The sequence below is a fragment of the Oncorhynchus nerka genome, linkage group LG10 (genome assembly GCF_034236695.1).
Source record: "Oncorhynchus nerka isolate Pitt River linkage group LG10, Oner_Uvic_2.0, whole genome shotgun sequence".
Lineage (NCBI taxonomy): Eukaryota > Metazoa > Chordata > Actinopteri > Salmoniformes > Salmonidae > Oncorhynchus > Oncorhynchus nerka.
This window is the reverse complement of record NC_088405.1, coordinates 102651493-102666546: the sequence shown is the minus strand read 5'-3', so window position 1 is coordinate 102666546 and position 15054 is coordinate 102651493. Positions and strand designations below refer to the sequence as shown.

The 15054-nt window shown below is 43.6% G+C and overlaps 1 protein-coding gene across 4 annotated transcripts in view; it reads right to left on the bottom strand.

Moving 5' to 3' along the window:
* The window catches only part of alg9 (ALG9 alpha-1,2-mannosyltransferase), a 67176-nt gene extending 53035 nt beyond the window's left edge, over positions 1–14141 (bottom strand). Inside the window, exons 1-2 of one of the 4 annotated variants that reach the window (XM_065024030.1) lie at positions 13904–13970; positions 13513–13546 (exon numbers count right to left, since the gene is read on the bottom strand). Coding sequence is in view for 2 of the 4 variants with exons in the window: in XM_065024027.1 (XP_064880099.1) it covers positions 13904–14046 (143 nt within the window). In the remaining 2 variants the exon portion in view is untranslated. Of the gene's footprint in view, positions 1–104; positions 327–13512; positions 13547–13903 lie in introns of those variants that run through there. The other 3 variants (XM_065024027.1, XM_065024028.1, XM_065024029.1) reach the window with 3 other exon arrangements.
* Positions 14142–15054: the final 913 nt, after the last annotated feature.

Here is a 15054-nt window from a genome sequence, read left to right as displayed (position 1 = left end):
GAGTCTTTTTGTTTGCGTTGTTTGCGTTGTTTGTATGTAATGTTGCCCCTACCGTCTCCTATGACTGAAACAAACTTCCAGACATCAAGACTGCGATTACTCACCACGGACTAGCAGAATCCTTTTTTCCTTTCACGACTCTGACGAGCCCGGAGCGAAGGATATCCTGCTTCCTCGGGAAAAGGCCCCGATCCCTGTGATCTGCGTGAAGTCTGCGTGAAGAGGAGGCGGAGAAAGAGGTGCCGAAGGGAGGGGCTGCCTTCTGAGAATTCCTAGGCGATCAAATAAACCCCCAGTTCCCTCCATTCTGCTAGCAAACGTACAATCTTTGGAAAATAAAATTGACGCGTTAAGCAGAAGATTAAACTACCAATGGGACATTAAAAAAACGAATATCTTAAGCTTCACGGAGTCGTGGCTGAACGACGACAATATCAACATACGATGTACCGGCAGGATAGAACAACGGCGTCTGGTAAGATAAGAGGCGGCGGTCAATGTATTTTTGTAAATAACAACTGGTGCACAATATCTAAGGAAGTCTCAAGCTATTGCTCGTCAGAGGTAGAGTGTCTCATGATAAGCTGTAGACCACACTACCGCCCGAGAGAGTTTTCATCTGTATTCCCCGTAGCTGTTTATATACCACCACAGTAAGAGGCTGGCACTAAGACAGCATTGAATGAGTTGTATTCTGCCATAAGCAAACAAGAAAACCCTCACCCAGAGGTGGCACTCCTAGTAGCCAGGGACTTTAATGCAGGGGAATGTGCAACCAGAGGGAAAATAACTCTGGACCACCTTTACTCCACACACAGAGACTCATACAAAGCTCTCCCTCGCCCTAAATTTGGCAAATCTTACCATTATTCTATCTTCCTGATTCCGGCTTACAAAGCAAAAATTAAAGCACCAGTGACTAAAAGCAGATGCTAAGCTACAGGACTGTTTTGCTAGCACAGACTGCAACATGTTCCGGGATTCCTCCGATGGCATTGAGGAGTCCACCACATCAGTCATTGGCTTCATAAATAAGTGCATCGATGACCTTGTCCCCACAGTGACTGTACGTACATGTTAGAGGTCGACCGATTAATCGGAATGACCGATTAATTAGGGCCGATTTAAAGTATTCATAACAATCGGTAATCGCCATTTTTGGACACCGATCATGGCCGATTACATTGCACTCCACGAGGAGCCTGCGTGGCAGGCTGACTACCTGTTATGCGAGTGCAGCAAGGAGCCAAGGTAAGGTGCTAGCTAGCATTAAACGTATCTTATAAAAAACAATCAATCTTACCATAATCACTAGTTAACTACACATGGTTGATGATATTACTAGTTTATCTAGCTTGTCCTGCGTTGCATATAATCGATGTGGTTAACAAAGACAGCCAACGTCGCCAAAACGGGGGATGATTTTCGCATTTGCGAAAAAAGCACAATCGTTGCACGAATGTACCTAACCATACACATCAATGCCTTTCTTTGTGCGTTTGCCAGCAGCACTTAGCTGTGCTTCAAGCATTGAGCTGTTTATGACTTCAAGCCTATCAACTCCTGAGATTAGGCTGGTGTAACCGATGTGAAATGGCTAGCTAGTTAGCGGGGTGCGCGCTAATAGCATTTCAATCGGTTACGTCACTCGCTCTGAGACCTTGAAGTAGTTGTTCCCCTTGCTCTGCAAGGGCCGAAGCTTTTGTGGAGTGATGGGTAACGATGCTTCGAGGGTGGCTGTTGTCGATGTGTTCCTGGTTCGAGCCCAGGTGGTCCTCCAACAAATCGGTATCGGTATTGGCGTTGAAAAATCATAATCGGTCGACCTCTAGTACATACCCCAACCAGAAGCCATGAATTACAGGAAGCATCCGCACTGAGCTAACGGCTAGAGCTGCCGCTTTCAAAGAGCGGGAATCTAAACCGGAAGCTTATAAGAACTCCAACTATGCCATCCGACGAACCATCAAACAGGCAAAGCGTCAATACAGGACTAAGATCAAATCCTACTACACTGGCTCTGACGCTCCTTGGATGTGGCAGGGCTTGCAAACCATTACAGACTACAAAGGGAAGCACAGCCATGAGCCACCCAGTGACACAAGCCTACCAGATGAGCTAAACCACTTCTATGCTCGCTTTGAGGCAAATAACACTAAAACATGCATGAGAGTTACCAGCTGTTCTGGAAGACTTTGTGATCACGCTCTCCCCAGCCGATGTGAGGAACACCTTTAAACAGGTCAACATTCACAAGGCTGCAGGGCCAAACGGATTACCAGGATGTGTACAGCGAGCATGCGCTGACCAACTGGAAAGTGTCTTGGCTGACATTTTCAACTTCTCCCTGTCCAAGTCCGCAATACCAACTTTTTTTTTTCAAGCAGACCACCATAGTGCCTGTGCCCAAGAACACTAAGGTAACCTGCCTAAAAGACTACCGACCAGTAGCACTCACATCTGTAACTATGAAGTGCTTTGAAAGTCTGGTCATGGCTCACATCAACACTATTATCGCAGAAACCCTAGACCCACTCTAATTTCCATACCACCCCAACAGATCCACAGATGACGCACTCTCTATTGCACTCCACACTGCCCTTTCCCACCTAGACCAAAGGAACACCTATGTGAGAATGTTATTAATTGACTACAGCTCAGCGTCCAACACCATAGTGCCCTCATAGCTCATCATCAATAACAATAATAATCTAAGGACCCTGGGACTAAACCCCTCCCTCTGCAACTGGATCCTGGACTTCCTGATGGGCCGCCACCAGGTGGTAAAGGTAGGTAACAACACGTCCGGCATGCTGATCCTCAACACAGGGGCACCTCAGGGGTATGTGCTCAGTCCCCTCCTGTACTCCCTGTTCACTCATGACTGCACATTCCCAGTTTCCCTGTTTCCTCCAGCATCTTCACAAGGTCCTTCACGTTTTTTCTGGGATTGATTTGCACATTTCGCACCAAAGTATGTTTATCTCTAGGAGACAGACCGCGTCTCCTTCCTGAGCGGTATGACAGCTGCATGGTCCCATGGTGTTTATACTTGCGTACTATTGTTTGTACAGATGAACGTGGTACCTTCAGGCGTTTGGAAATTGCTCCCAAGGATGAACCAAGACTTCTGGAGGTCTACAATTTATTTTCTGAGGTCTTGGCTGATTTCTTTTGATATTCCAGTGATGTCAAGCAAAGAGGCACTGAGTTTGAAGGTATGCCTTGAAATACATCCACAGGTACACCTCCAATTGACTCAAATTATGTCAATTAGCCTATCAGAAGCTTCAAAAGCCATGACACCATTTTTCTGGAATTTTCCAAACTGTTTAAAGGCACAGTCAACTTAGTGTATGTAAACTTCTGACACACTGGAATTGTGATACAGTGAATTGTAAGTGAAATAAGTGAAATAATGGAGGAAACTCATTCCACAATTTTAGATGAAGTTTTGTGGAAAAAGGACGAGGGGGGCGAAATACACTGCTCAAAATAATAAAGGAAACACTTAAACAACACAATGTAACTCCAAGTCAATCACACTTCTGTGAAATCAAACTGTCCACTTAGGAAGCAACACTGATTGACAATAAATGTCACATGCTGCTGTGCAAATGGAATAGACAACAGGTGGAAATTATAGGCAATAAGCAAGACACCCCCAATAAAGGAGTGGTTCTGCAGGTGGGGACCACAGACCACTTCTCAGTTCCTATGCTTCCTGGCTGATGTTTTGGTCACTTTTGAATGCTGGTGGTGCTTTCACTCTAGTGGTAGCATGAGACGGAGTCTACAACCCACACAAGTGGCTCAGGTAGTGCAAATGTGCATGTGTCTGCTCAAACGGTCAGAAACAGACTCCATGAGGGTGGTATGAGGGCCCGACGTCCACAGGTGGGGGTTGTGCTTACAACCCAACACCGTGCAGGACGTTTGGCATTTGCCAGAGAACACCAAGATTGGCAAATTCGCCACTGGCGCCCTGCGCTCTTCACAGATGAAAGCAGGTTCACACTGAGCACGTGACAGACGTGACAGAGTCTGGAGATGCCGTGGAGAAAATTCTGCTGCCTGCAACATCCTCCAGCAAGACCGGTTTGGCAGTGGGTCAGTCAATGGTCGGCCGCACAGCCCTCCATGTGCTCGCCAGAGGTAGCCTGACTGCCATTAGGTACCGAGATGAGATCCTCAGACCCCTTGTGAGACCATATGCTGGTGCGGTTGGCCCTGGGTTCCTCCTAATGCAAGACAATGCTAGACCTCATGTGGCTGGAGTGTGTCAGCAGTTCCTGCAAGAGGAAGGCATTGATGCTATGGACTGGCCCGCCCGTTCCCCAGACCTGAATCCAATTGAGCACATCTGGGACATCATGTCTCACTCCATCCACCAACACCACGTTGCACCACAGACTGTCCAGGAGTTGGCGGATGCTTTAGTCCAGGTCTGGGAGGAGATCCCTCAGGAGACCATCCGCCACCTCATCAGGAGCATGCCCAGGCGTTGTAGTGAGGTCATACAGGCACGTGGAGGCCACACACACTACTGAGCCTCATTTTGACTTGTTTTAAGGACATTACATCACAGTTGGATCAGCCTGTAGTGTGGTTTTCCACTTTAATTTTGAGTGTGACTCCAAATCCAGACCTCCATGGGTTGATACATTTGATTTCCATTGATCATTTTTGTGTGATTTTGTTGTCAGCACATTCAACTATGTAAAGAAAAAAGTATTTAATAAGAATATTTCATTCATTCAGATCTAGGATGTGTTTTTTCAGTGTTTCCTTTATTTTTTTGAGCAGTGAATATTCCTCCCATGGGCAAAGACATTCAAAAGGGGTGATGGTATTAATTAACAGTAATTTTGATCCAAATGTGCAAATTGTCCAAACAGATCCTCAAGGTAGATGGATTATTTTAAATATGTTATTGGAAAATAAACAGGTATGGCTTATTAACCTATACGGTCTGAATAATGATGATCCAAGCTTCTTTGAAAATATAAAAAAGAATATATCAACTCTACAACCAACACTAGACTCTAGTATTATGGTGGAAGATTTGAATACCGTTTTAAATACCTCTATGGACTGGAATGGAAATCACACCATCACCCTCATGCACTTAAGGAAATCATGAATGTCATGGATATATTGGAATTGGTGGATATATGGAGGCTTAAATACCCTGACCTAGTGAGATTTACATGGCGGAGGCTTAATCAAGCTAGTCGTCTTGATTACTTTCTTATGCCATTCTCTCTGGCACCAAAGTGTTGATAGAGGACAGAATGCAGTCGGATCATAATACTCTGACAGATTGTCCACGTGGGCGAGTATATTGGAAATGTAATCAAAGCCTACTAGGTGATAAATTGTTTAGAACTAAGACAGAAGAATTTACAACTGACTTTTCCAGACATAACACAGGTACAGCAGATCCCCTTACTGTATGGGACACTTAAATGTGCCTTTAGAGGCCCTGCAATTCAGTAGTCATCTATAAAACAAAATCAATTTAGATCAAAAGAGTCCATATGAACAAAGGGAATGGAAGGACTAACAGTACAGTTAGATAGCAATTAAAACCAACTGTACCTACGAGGCACCGAATAAATGAGAGGAAGAACACAAATAAACAAAGGAACTTATTCAAGAAAGATGTAATATATTATAAAAATAAAGTGAACTGGATGGAATATGGGGAAAACAACGCACCAAATTATTTTCAATCTTTCAATCTAGAAATTCTCCCCCAAAAATGTATTGAAACTTGTTACAAATGGAGTCAACGAATGATATTTTGAAAGAGAAAGTAGAATGTTTTCGTTTCAGGCTCCTCCATCTCCACTAACTGAAACTAATAGTATGGATGTTTTTCCTAATAATTCCTAATAATTCCTAATAATAGCCTACCAATATTTTCAATGGCTATCACTTTTATTATAAGGCCAAGTCCTCCCAGATTGAAGTTCCTAGGGCTTCCACTTGATGTCAACAGTCTTTAGAAAGAGTTTCAGGCTGGTTTTTGGAAAAATTATCCAGGAATTCTAGTTTTTCTAGGTGGCTCCCATTTTGGCTGTAGTGTTTCCAAGCACGTGGAAGAGCGTGCGTTCTTTGGTATTTTTCTCCGGTAAAGATAATAAGAGAGATATTGTCTCTAGAGACGTTTAAAACAGGTGATGTCATCGCATATGTGGGAGGTGGAACAACATGGTTGGTTAAGGTATATTGAGCAGGACTAGAGGCTCTACAGTGAAATAAGACAATAATCACTAACCAGGACAGTAATGGACAAGGCATATTGATATTAGGGAGAGGCATGCGTAGCCAAGTGATCGTATGGGTTCAGTGAGGGGTTGGGCTGGCTGGGGTCCCGGCGATTCAGACAGTTAGCAGGCCGGGGCTAGCATAAGGGCCTTAGAGGGACGTCGCGATGGGGAAAAGTCTGTTTTTGCCTCCTCGTACGGTGACGTCGATAGACCAGTCGTGGAATAAGTAGGGTTCCAAAGTTCAAAGAGTTACGTTACACATGAAGCTAACACAGACATATGGAAAATTCTGCTCTACCCAAAATTACAACCAACTAACTGCAGCATTACCTCAAAAATGGAAGAGGCAAGTAGAAGGGGAAAAAGTAAGGAACTTGTCTGACCGTCCTGCATAAAAGAAAAGTGTGATAAATAAAAAACATACCAATTTTATTTAAGGACCAAAAAATTGACAGCTGTGCCATATAAATTGCTAAATAGTTGGTTAGAGATTTTCGACGTACCCAGTCCATGGCATATGGTTTATGAATTGACATTGAAAACAACGCTAGATTTAAAACCTACTATACAAAATTATTGCAACCAATTGAATGTTATATATATGGGGGATACAATCTTCCCAGCTCTACAGATTTTGCTGTGAGGAGGCAGAGTCATTAGATAATTTATTTTGGTATTGTCCGTATGTAGCTCGTTTTTGGTCACAGGTCCAGGAATGGCTGAAGAATTGCAACCTCTGCCTAGAACTATGTATATAAACTGAAGGTAGAAGCCTAAGTGTTATTGTTTATCAGTTTACTCCAATTGGGGGAAGGGTGGTAGGGTATTCTAAAAAAAAAAGTACGTATATCTATATTAGAGGTCGACCGATTATGATTTTTCAACACCGATACTGATGCCGATGCCGAAATTGTGACACAATTTCCATAGTTAAAAGAAATTCATGTTAGCAGGCGATATTAACTAAATATGCAGGTTTAAAAATATATACTTGTGTATTGATTTTAAAGAAAGGCATTGATGTTTATGGTTAGGTACACATTGGTGCAATGACAGTGCTTTTTTCGCAAATGTGCTTATTAAATCATCACCCGTTTGGCGAAGTAGAAATTAACAGTTACCACATCGATTATATGCAACGCAGGACACGCTAGATAATCTAGTAATATCATCAACCATGTGTAGTTAACTAGTGATTATGTTAAGATTGATTGTTTTTTATAAGATAAGTTTAATGCTAGCTAGCAACTTACTTTGGCTTCTTGCTGCCCTCGCGAAACAGGTAATCAGCCTGCCATGCAGGCTCCTCGTGGAGTGCAATGTAAGGCAGGTGGTTAGAGCGTTGGACTAGTAACCGGAAGGTTGCAAAAATGAATCCTCGAGCTGACAAGGTAAAAATCTGTCGTTCTGCCCCTGAACAAAGCAGTTAACCCACCGTTCCTAGATCGTCATTGAAAAAAAGAATGTGTTCTTAACTGACTTGCCTAGTTTAAATATAGTTTTAAAAATGTTTTTAAATAAAAATAATGTAAAAATCAGTTATGAAAAATTGAAATCGGCACTAATTAACCGGCCATTCCGATTAATCGGTCGACCTCTAATCTATATAGGTATGTATGAATATTCTACTCTATATAGGTATGTATGAATATTCTAATCTATATAGGTATGTATGAATATTCTAATCTATATAGGTATGTATGAATATTCTAATCTATATAGGTATGTATGAATATTCTAATCTATATAGGTATGTATGAATAATCTAATCTATATAGGTATGTATGAATAATCTAATCTATATAGGTATGTATGAATATTCTAATCTATATAGGTATGTATGAATATTCTAATCTATATAGGTATGTATGAATATTCTAATCTATATAGGTATGTATGAATAATCTAATCTATATAGGTATGTATGAATATTCTAATCTATATAGGTATGTATGAATGTTTATGTATGCATATGTACACTGCTCAAAAAAATAAAGGAAACACTGAAAAAACACATCCTAGATCTGAATGAATGAAATATTCTTATTAAATACTTTTCCCTTTATATAGTTGAATGTGCTGACAACAAAACCACACAAAAATTATCAATGGAAATCAAATTTATCAACCCATGGAGGTCTGGATTTGGAGTCACACTCAAAATTAAAGTGGAAAACCACACTACAGGCTGATCCAACTGTGATGTAATGTCCTTAAAACAAGTCAAAATGAGGCTCAGTAGTGTGTGTGGCCTCCACGTGCCTGTATGACCTCACTACAACGCCTGGGCATGCTCCTGATGAGGTGGCGGATGGTCTCCTGATGGATCTCCTCCCAGACCTGGACTAAAGCATCCGCCAACTCCTGGACAGTCTGTGGTGCAATGTGGCGTTGGTGGATGGAGCGAGACATGATGTCCCAGATGTGCTCAATTGGATTCAGGTCTGGGGAATGGGCGGGCCAGTCCATAGCATCAATGCTTTCCTCTTGCAGGAACTGCTGACACACTCCAGCCACATGAGGTCTAGCATTGTCTTGCATTACAAATCAGCTGGGCTTGACAATCTGGACCCTCTATTTCTGAAACTATCTGCCGCCATTGTCGCAACCCCTATTACCAGCCTGTTCAACCTCTCTTTCATATCGTCTGAGATCCCCAAGAAGTTAGCTGCCGCAGTCATCCCCCTCTTCAAGGGGAGACACCCTGGACCCAAACTGCTATAGACCTCTATCCATCCTGCCCTGCCTATCTAAGGTCTTGAAAGCCAAGTCAACAAACAGGTCACTGACCATCTCGAATCCCACCGTACCTTCTCCGCTGTGCAATCTGGTTTCCGAGCTGTGGTCACGGGTGCACCTCAGCCACGCTCAAGGTACTAAGCGATATCATAACCGCCATCGATAAAAGACAGTACTGTGCAGCCGTCTTCATACCTCGCCAAGGCTTTCGACTCTGTCAATCACCATATTCTTATCGGCAGACTCAATAGCCTCGGTTTCTCGGATGACTGCCTTGCCTGGTTCACCAATTCTTTGCAGACAGAGTTCAGTGTGTCAAATCGGAGGGCATGCTGTCCGGTCCTCTGGCAGTCTCTATGGGGTGCCACAGGGTTCAATTCTCGGGCCGACTCTTTTCTCTGTATATATCAATGATGTTGCTCTTGCTGCGGGCGATTCCCTGATCCACCTCAGCCGCATAGGAACGACACCATTCTATATACTTTCGGCCCGTCATTGGACACTGTGCTATCTAACCTCCAAACGAGCTTCAATGCCATACAGCACTCCTTCCGTGGCCTCAACTGCTCTTAACGCGAGTAAAACCAAATGCATGCTTTTCAACCGATCGCTGCCTGCACCCGCATGCCCGACTAGCATCACCACCCTGGATGGTTCCGACCTTGAATATGTGGACATCTATAAGTACCTAGGTGTCTGGCTAGACTGCAAACTCTCCTTCCAGACTCACATCAAACATCTCCAATCGAAAATCAAATCAAAGTCGGCTTTCTATTTGCAACAAAGCCTCCTTCACTCACGCCGCCAAGCTTACCCTAGTAAAACTGACTATCCTACCGATCCTCGATTTCGGCGATGTCATCTACAAAATGGCTTCCAACACTCTACTCAGCAAACTGGATGCAGTCTATCATAGTGCCATCCGTTTTGTCACCAAAGCACCTTATACCACCCACCACTGCGACTTGTATGCTCTAGTCGGCTGGCCCTCGCTACATATTCGTCGCCAGACCCACTGGCTCAGGTCATCTACAAGTCCATGCTAGGTAAAGCTCCGCCTTATCTCAGTTCACTGGTCACGATGGCAACACCCATCCGTAGCACACGCTCCAGCAGGTGTATCTCACTGATCATCCTAAAGCCAACACCTCATTTTGGCCGCCTCTCGTTCCAGTACTCTGCTGCCTGTGACTGGAATGAACTGCAAAAATCGCTGAAGTTGGAGACTTTTATCTCCCTCACCAACTTCAAACATCAGCTATCCGAGCAGCTAACCGATCGCTGCAGCTGTACATAGTCTATTGGTAAATAGCCCACCCATTTCACCTACCTCATCCCCATACTGTTTTTATACTGTTTTTATTTTATTTATTTATTTACCTTTCTGCTCTTTTGCACACCAATATCTCTACCTGTACATGACCATCTGATCATTTATCACCCCAGTGTTAATCTGCAAAATTGTATTATTCGCCTACCTCATGCCTTTTGCACACATTGTATATAGACTGCCCATTTTTTTTTTTTCTACTGTGTTATTGACTTGTTAATTGCTTACTCCATGTGTAACTCTGTGTTGTCTGTTCACACTGCTATGCTTTATCTTGGCCAGGTCGCAGTTGCAAATGAGAACTTGTTCTCAACTAGCCTACCTGGTTAAATAAAGGTGAAATAAAAAATTAGGAGGAACCCAGGGCCAACCGCACCAGCATATGGTCTCACAAGGGGTCTGAGGATCTCATCTCGGTACCTAATGGCAGTCAGGCTACCTCTGGCGAGCACATGGAGGGCTGTGCGGCCCCCCAAAGAAATGCCACCCCACACCATGACTGACCCACCGCCAAACCAGTCATGCTAGAGTATGTTGCAGGCAGCATAACGTTCTCCACGGCGTCTCCAGACTCTGTCACGTCTGTCACATGTGCTCAGTGTGAACCTGCTTTCATCTGTGAAGAGCACAGGGCACCAGTGGCGAATTTGCCACTCTTGGTGTTCTCTGGCAAATGCCAAACGTCCTGCACGGTGTTGGGCTGTAAGCACAACCCCCAGCTGTGGATCTCGGGCCCTCATACCACCCTCATGGAGTCTGTTTCTGACCTTTTTGAGCAGACACATGCACATTTGTGGCCTGCTGGAGGTCATTTTGCAGGGCTCTGGCAGTGCTCCTCCTGCTCCTCCTTGCACAGACGGAAGTAGCGGTCCTGCTGCTGGGTTGTTGCCCTCCTACGGCCTCCTCCACGTCTCCTGATGTACTGGCCTGTCTCCTGGTAGCGCCTCCATGCTCTGGACACTGACACGCTGACAGACACAGCAAACCTTCTTGCCACAGCTCACATTGATGTGCCATCCTGGATGAGCTGCACTACCTGAGCCACTTGTGTGGGTTGTAGACTCCGTCTCATGCTACCACTAGAGTGAAAGCACCGCCAGCATTCAAAAGTGACCAAAACATCAGCCAGGAAGCATAGGAACTGAGAAGTGGTCTGTGGTTATCACCTGCAGAACCACTCCTTTATTGGGGGTGTCTTGCTAATTGCCTATAATTTCCACCTGTTGTCTATTCCATTTGCACAACAGCATGTGACATTTATTGTCAATCAGTGTTGCTTCCTAAGTGGACAGTTTGATTTCACAGAAGTGTGATTGACTTGGAGTTACATTGTGTTGTTTAAGTTTTCCTTTAATTTTTTTGAGCAGTGTATATCACTACTCTGGATGGTTCTGATTTGAATATGTGAACAACTACAAATACCTAGGTGTCTGGTTAGACTGTAAACTTTCCTTCCAGACCCATTAAACATCTCCAATCCAAAAATAAATCTAGAATCTGCTTCCTATTTTGCAACAAAGCATCCTTCACTCATGCTGCTTAACATACCCTCGTAAAACTGACCATCCTACCAATCCTTGACTATGGCGATGTCATTTACAAAATAGCCTCCAACACTCTACTCAGCACATTGGATGCAGTCTATCACAGTGCCTTCCGTTTTTGTCACCAAATCCCCATATACCACCCACCACTGCGACCTGTATGCCCTGTAATGCTCTCGTTGGCTGGCCCTCGCTTCATACTCGTCGCCAAACCCACTGGCTCCAGGTCATCTATAAGTTCATGCTTGGTAAAGCTCCGCCTTATCTCAGCTCACTGGTCACCATAGCAGCACCCACCCGTAGCACGCGCTCCAGCAGGTATTTCACTGGTCACCATAGCAGCACCCACCCGTAGCACACGCTCCAGCAGGTATATTTCACTGGTCACCATAGCAACACCCACCCCTAGCACGCGCTCCAGCAGGTATATGTCACTGGTCACCTTCCAGTTATCTGTTGCCAATGACTGGAACGAATTGCAAAAATCACTGAAGCTGGAGACTCATATCTCCCTCACTAACTTTAACCATCAGCTATATGAGCAGCTTATAGATTACTGCACCTGTACATAGCTCATCTGTAAATAGCCCACCCAACTACCTCATGCCCATATTGTTATTTATTTTATTTACATGTTTTAGCTTCTTTGCACCCCAGTATCTCTACTTGCACATTCATCATCTGCACATCTATCACTCCAGTGTTGACTTGCTAAATTGTAATTACTTCACTACTACGGCCTATTTATTGCCTTACCTCCCTAATCTTATTTAATTTGCACACACTGTATATAGACTTTTCTATTGTGTTATTGACTGCATGGTTTGTTTTTCCATGTGGAACTCTGTGCTGTTGTTTGTGTCACACTGCTTTGCTTTATCTTGGACAGGTCGCAGTTGTAAATGAGAACTTGTTCTCAACTGGCCTACCTGGTTAAATAAAGGTGAAAAATAAATAAAAAAAAAAGATGTATGGGTGTGTATGTATATATATATATACATACCAAAAAAAAGAGGTGTCAGAGGAAGGCCCTAAAAATGGTCAAATACTCCAGCCAGCCTAGTCATAGACTGTTCTCTCTGCTACGCACAGCAAGCTGAACCGGAGCACCAATTCTAGGTCCCAGAGGTTTCTAAACAGCTTCTACCCATAAGACTCCTGAACATCTCGTCAAATGGCTACCCAGACTATTTGCATTGCCTCCCTCACCCTCTTTACACCACTGCAGCGCTCTATTGTTATCTATGCATAGTCACTGTAATAACTATACCTACATGTACATACTACCTCAACTAACCGGTGCCCACGCACATTGACGCTATTGTCATTTTACTGCTGCTCTTTAATTACTTGTTACTTTTCTCTCTTATTCTTATCCATATATATTTTCTTTTAAACTGCATTGTTTGTTAGGGGCTCGTATGTTGTATTCGGCGCATGTGACTAATACAATTTCATTTCATTAGAAGATCATCTCTGTGGGCTCCAGCTAATATGGAGGTGCTCATAACACGGAGCATGCGCAGTGTGGAGCGTCACTTGGAAAACGTCATCCTTAATGCGCTCTACGAGTCTCAGACTGGACTAGCTGAAAGACTCCAGCTACAAATAAATACACACTGACCTCTGAGTTACAAGACCAACTGTAGAAGCTGTGTCTGTCAGAGAAGAAGAAAAAAAAGTGTATTTGTCAGAAGGGTCGGCTGGCTGCAGCTAAATTCAGTGTAGATGGAAGCAGCGGCAGACGGAATAAATAAACTGAAGAAGAGTGACAGAGATGAAGATAGCTAACTACTGACTGTGGCTAATTAGCTTCGAGACTGGCTGATACAACTAACTTAAACGCGTCCTGTAACGCAATGTTTCACAAGCAATACTCACGTTTAGCAACATATGGGTTGGTTGTCACTGACAGTGCAGTGAGCCAACATTAGCTAGCTAACTTAGCATTGACCCAATAGCATCCCCTGGAACTGTAGCTAGCTATCGCTACCGGCAAAATGTACTGTACTCACTCAGTCCGTGTGTCGGGGGTTTTGGTCTCCTCTCCGGCCTTCTCCTGTCTCTGCACCCGGGTTTCGCTCAGTAGATTCCCGCTGTTATTAGCATCTTGTCTACTGACTCGTCGCGTTTTTTGCTTACCCCCCTTAGCCGCCATGTCTACTACTGGCGCTCCCGTGCCTCGCCTTGTCCTCAATGTGGTGTTTTGTGGCAAAAGGCACCGCCATGTTTAGTGATGGCAAGTTAACTAGTGTAGACTGCGTGCTGTTCTGGACAACCCTGGAAGCTACAATTAAGCAAGAAGCCACGAGGAGGTGTGTATATTATGGTGTCCTTTCCGTCTCATAATTCAACAAAAAGTAGGGAGGAATGTTGAGCGAACGTGGAGAGAGTTGATAAGTCATAAAACATGGCCAGGAAGCAGATTATCATGTTGAGGAGCTGAGAGACAGTTGATGACATATTCTTATTCATTCCTTTACACTTGTGTGTATAAATTAGTTGTTGTGAAATTGTTAGATATTACTGCATGGTCGGAACTAGAAGCACCAGGATGTGAAACGGCTAGCTTAGTTAGCGGTGTGCGCTAAATAGCGTTTCAATTGGTGACGCCACTTGCTCTGAGACCTTGAAGTAGTAGTTCCCCTTGCTCCTTGTGGAGCGATGGGTAACGGTGCTTCAAGGGTGACTGTTATTGATGTGTGCAGAGGGTCCCTGGTTCGCGCCCGGGTATGGGCGAGGGGACGGTTTAAAGTAATACTGTTACACAAGTGTTTCGCTACACTCGCAATAACATCTGCTAACCATGTGTATGTGACTAAATACATTTGATTTGATTTGGAAATACTTATACTTTTTTATCAAATAATTTATTTACAGTACTCGTCAAAAGTTTGGACAAAAATGTTTCAGAGTTACTGTCATGTTGCAGAGTTACTGTCATGTTTAGGGGTCGACCGATTATGATTTTTCCAACACCAATACCGATTATTGGAGGACCAAAAAAGCCGATACCGATTAACCGGACAATTTTTGTTTCCATTTTTTATTCGTAATAATGACAATTACAACAATACTGAATTAACACTTTAACTTAATATAAAACATCAATAAAATCAATTTAGCCTCAAATAAATAATGAAACATGTTCAATTTGGTTTAAATA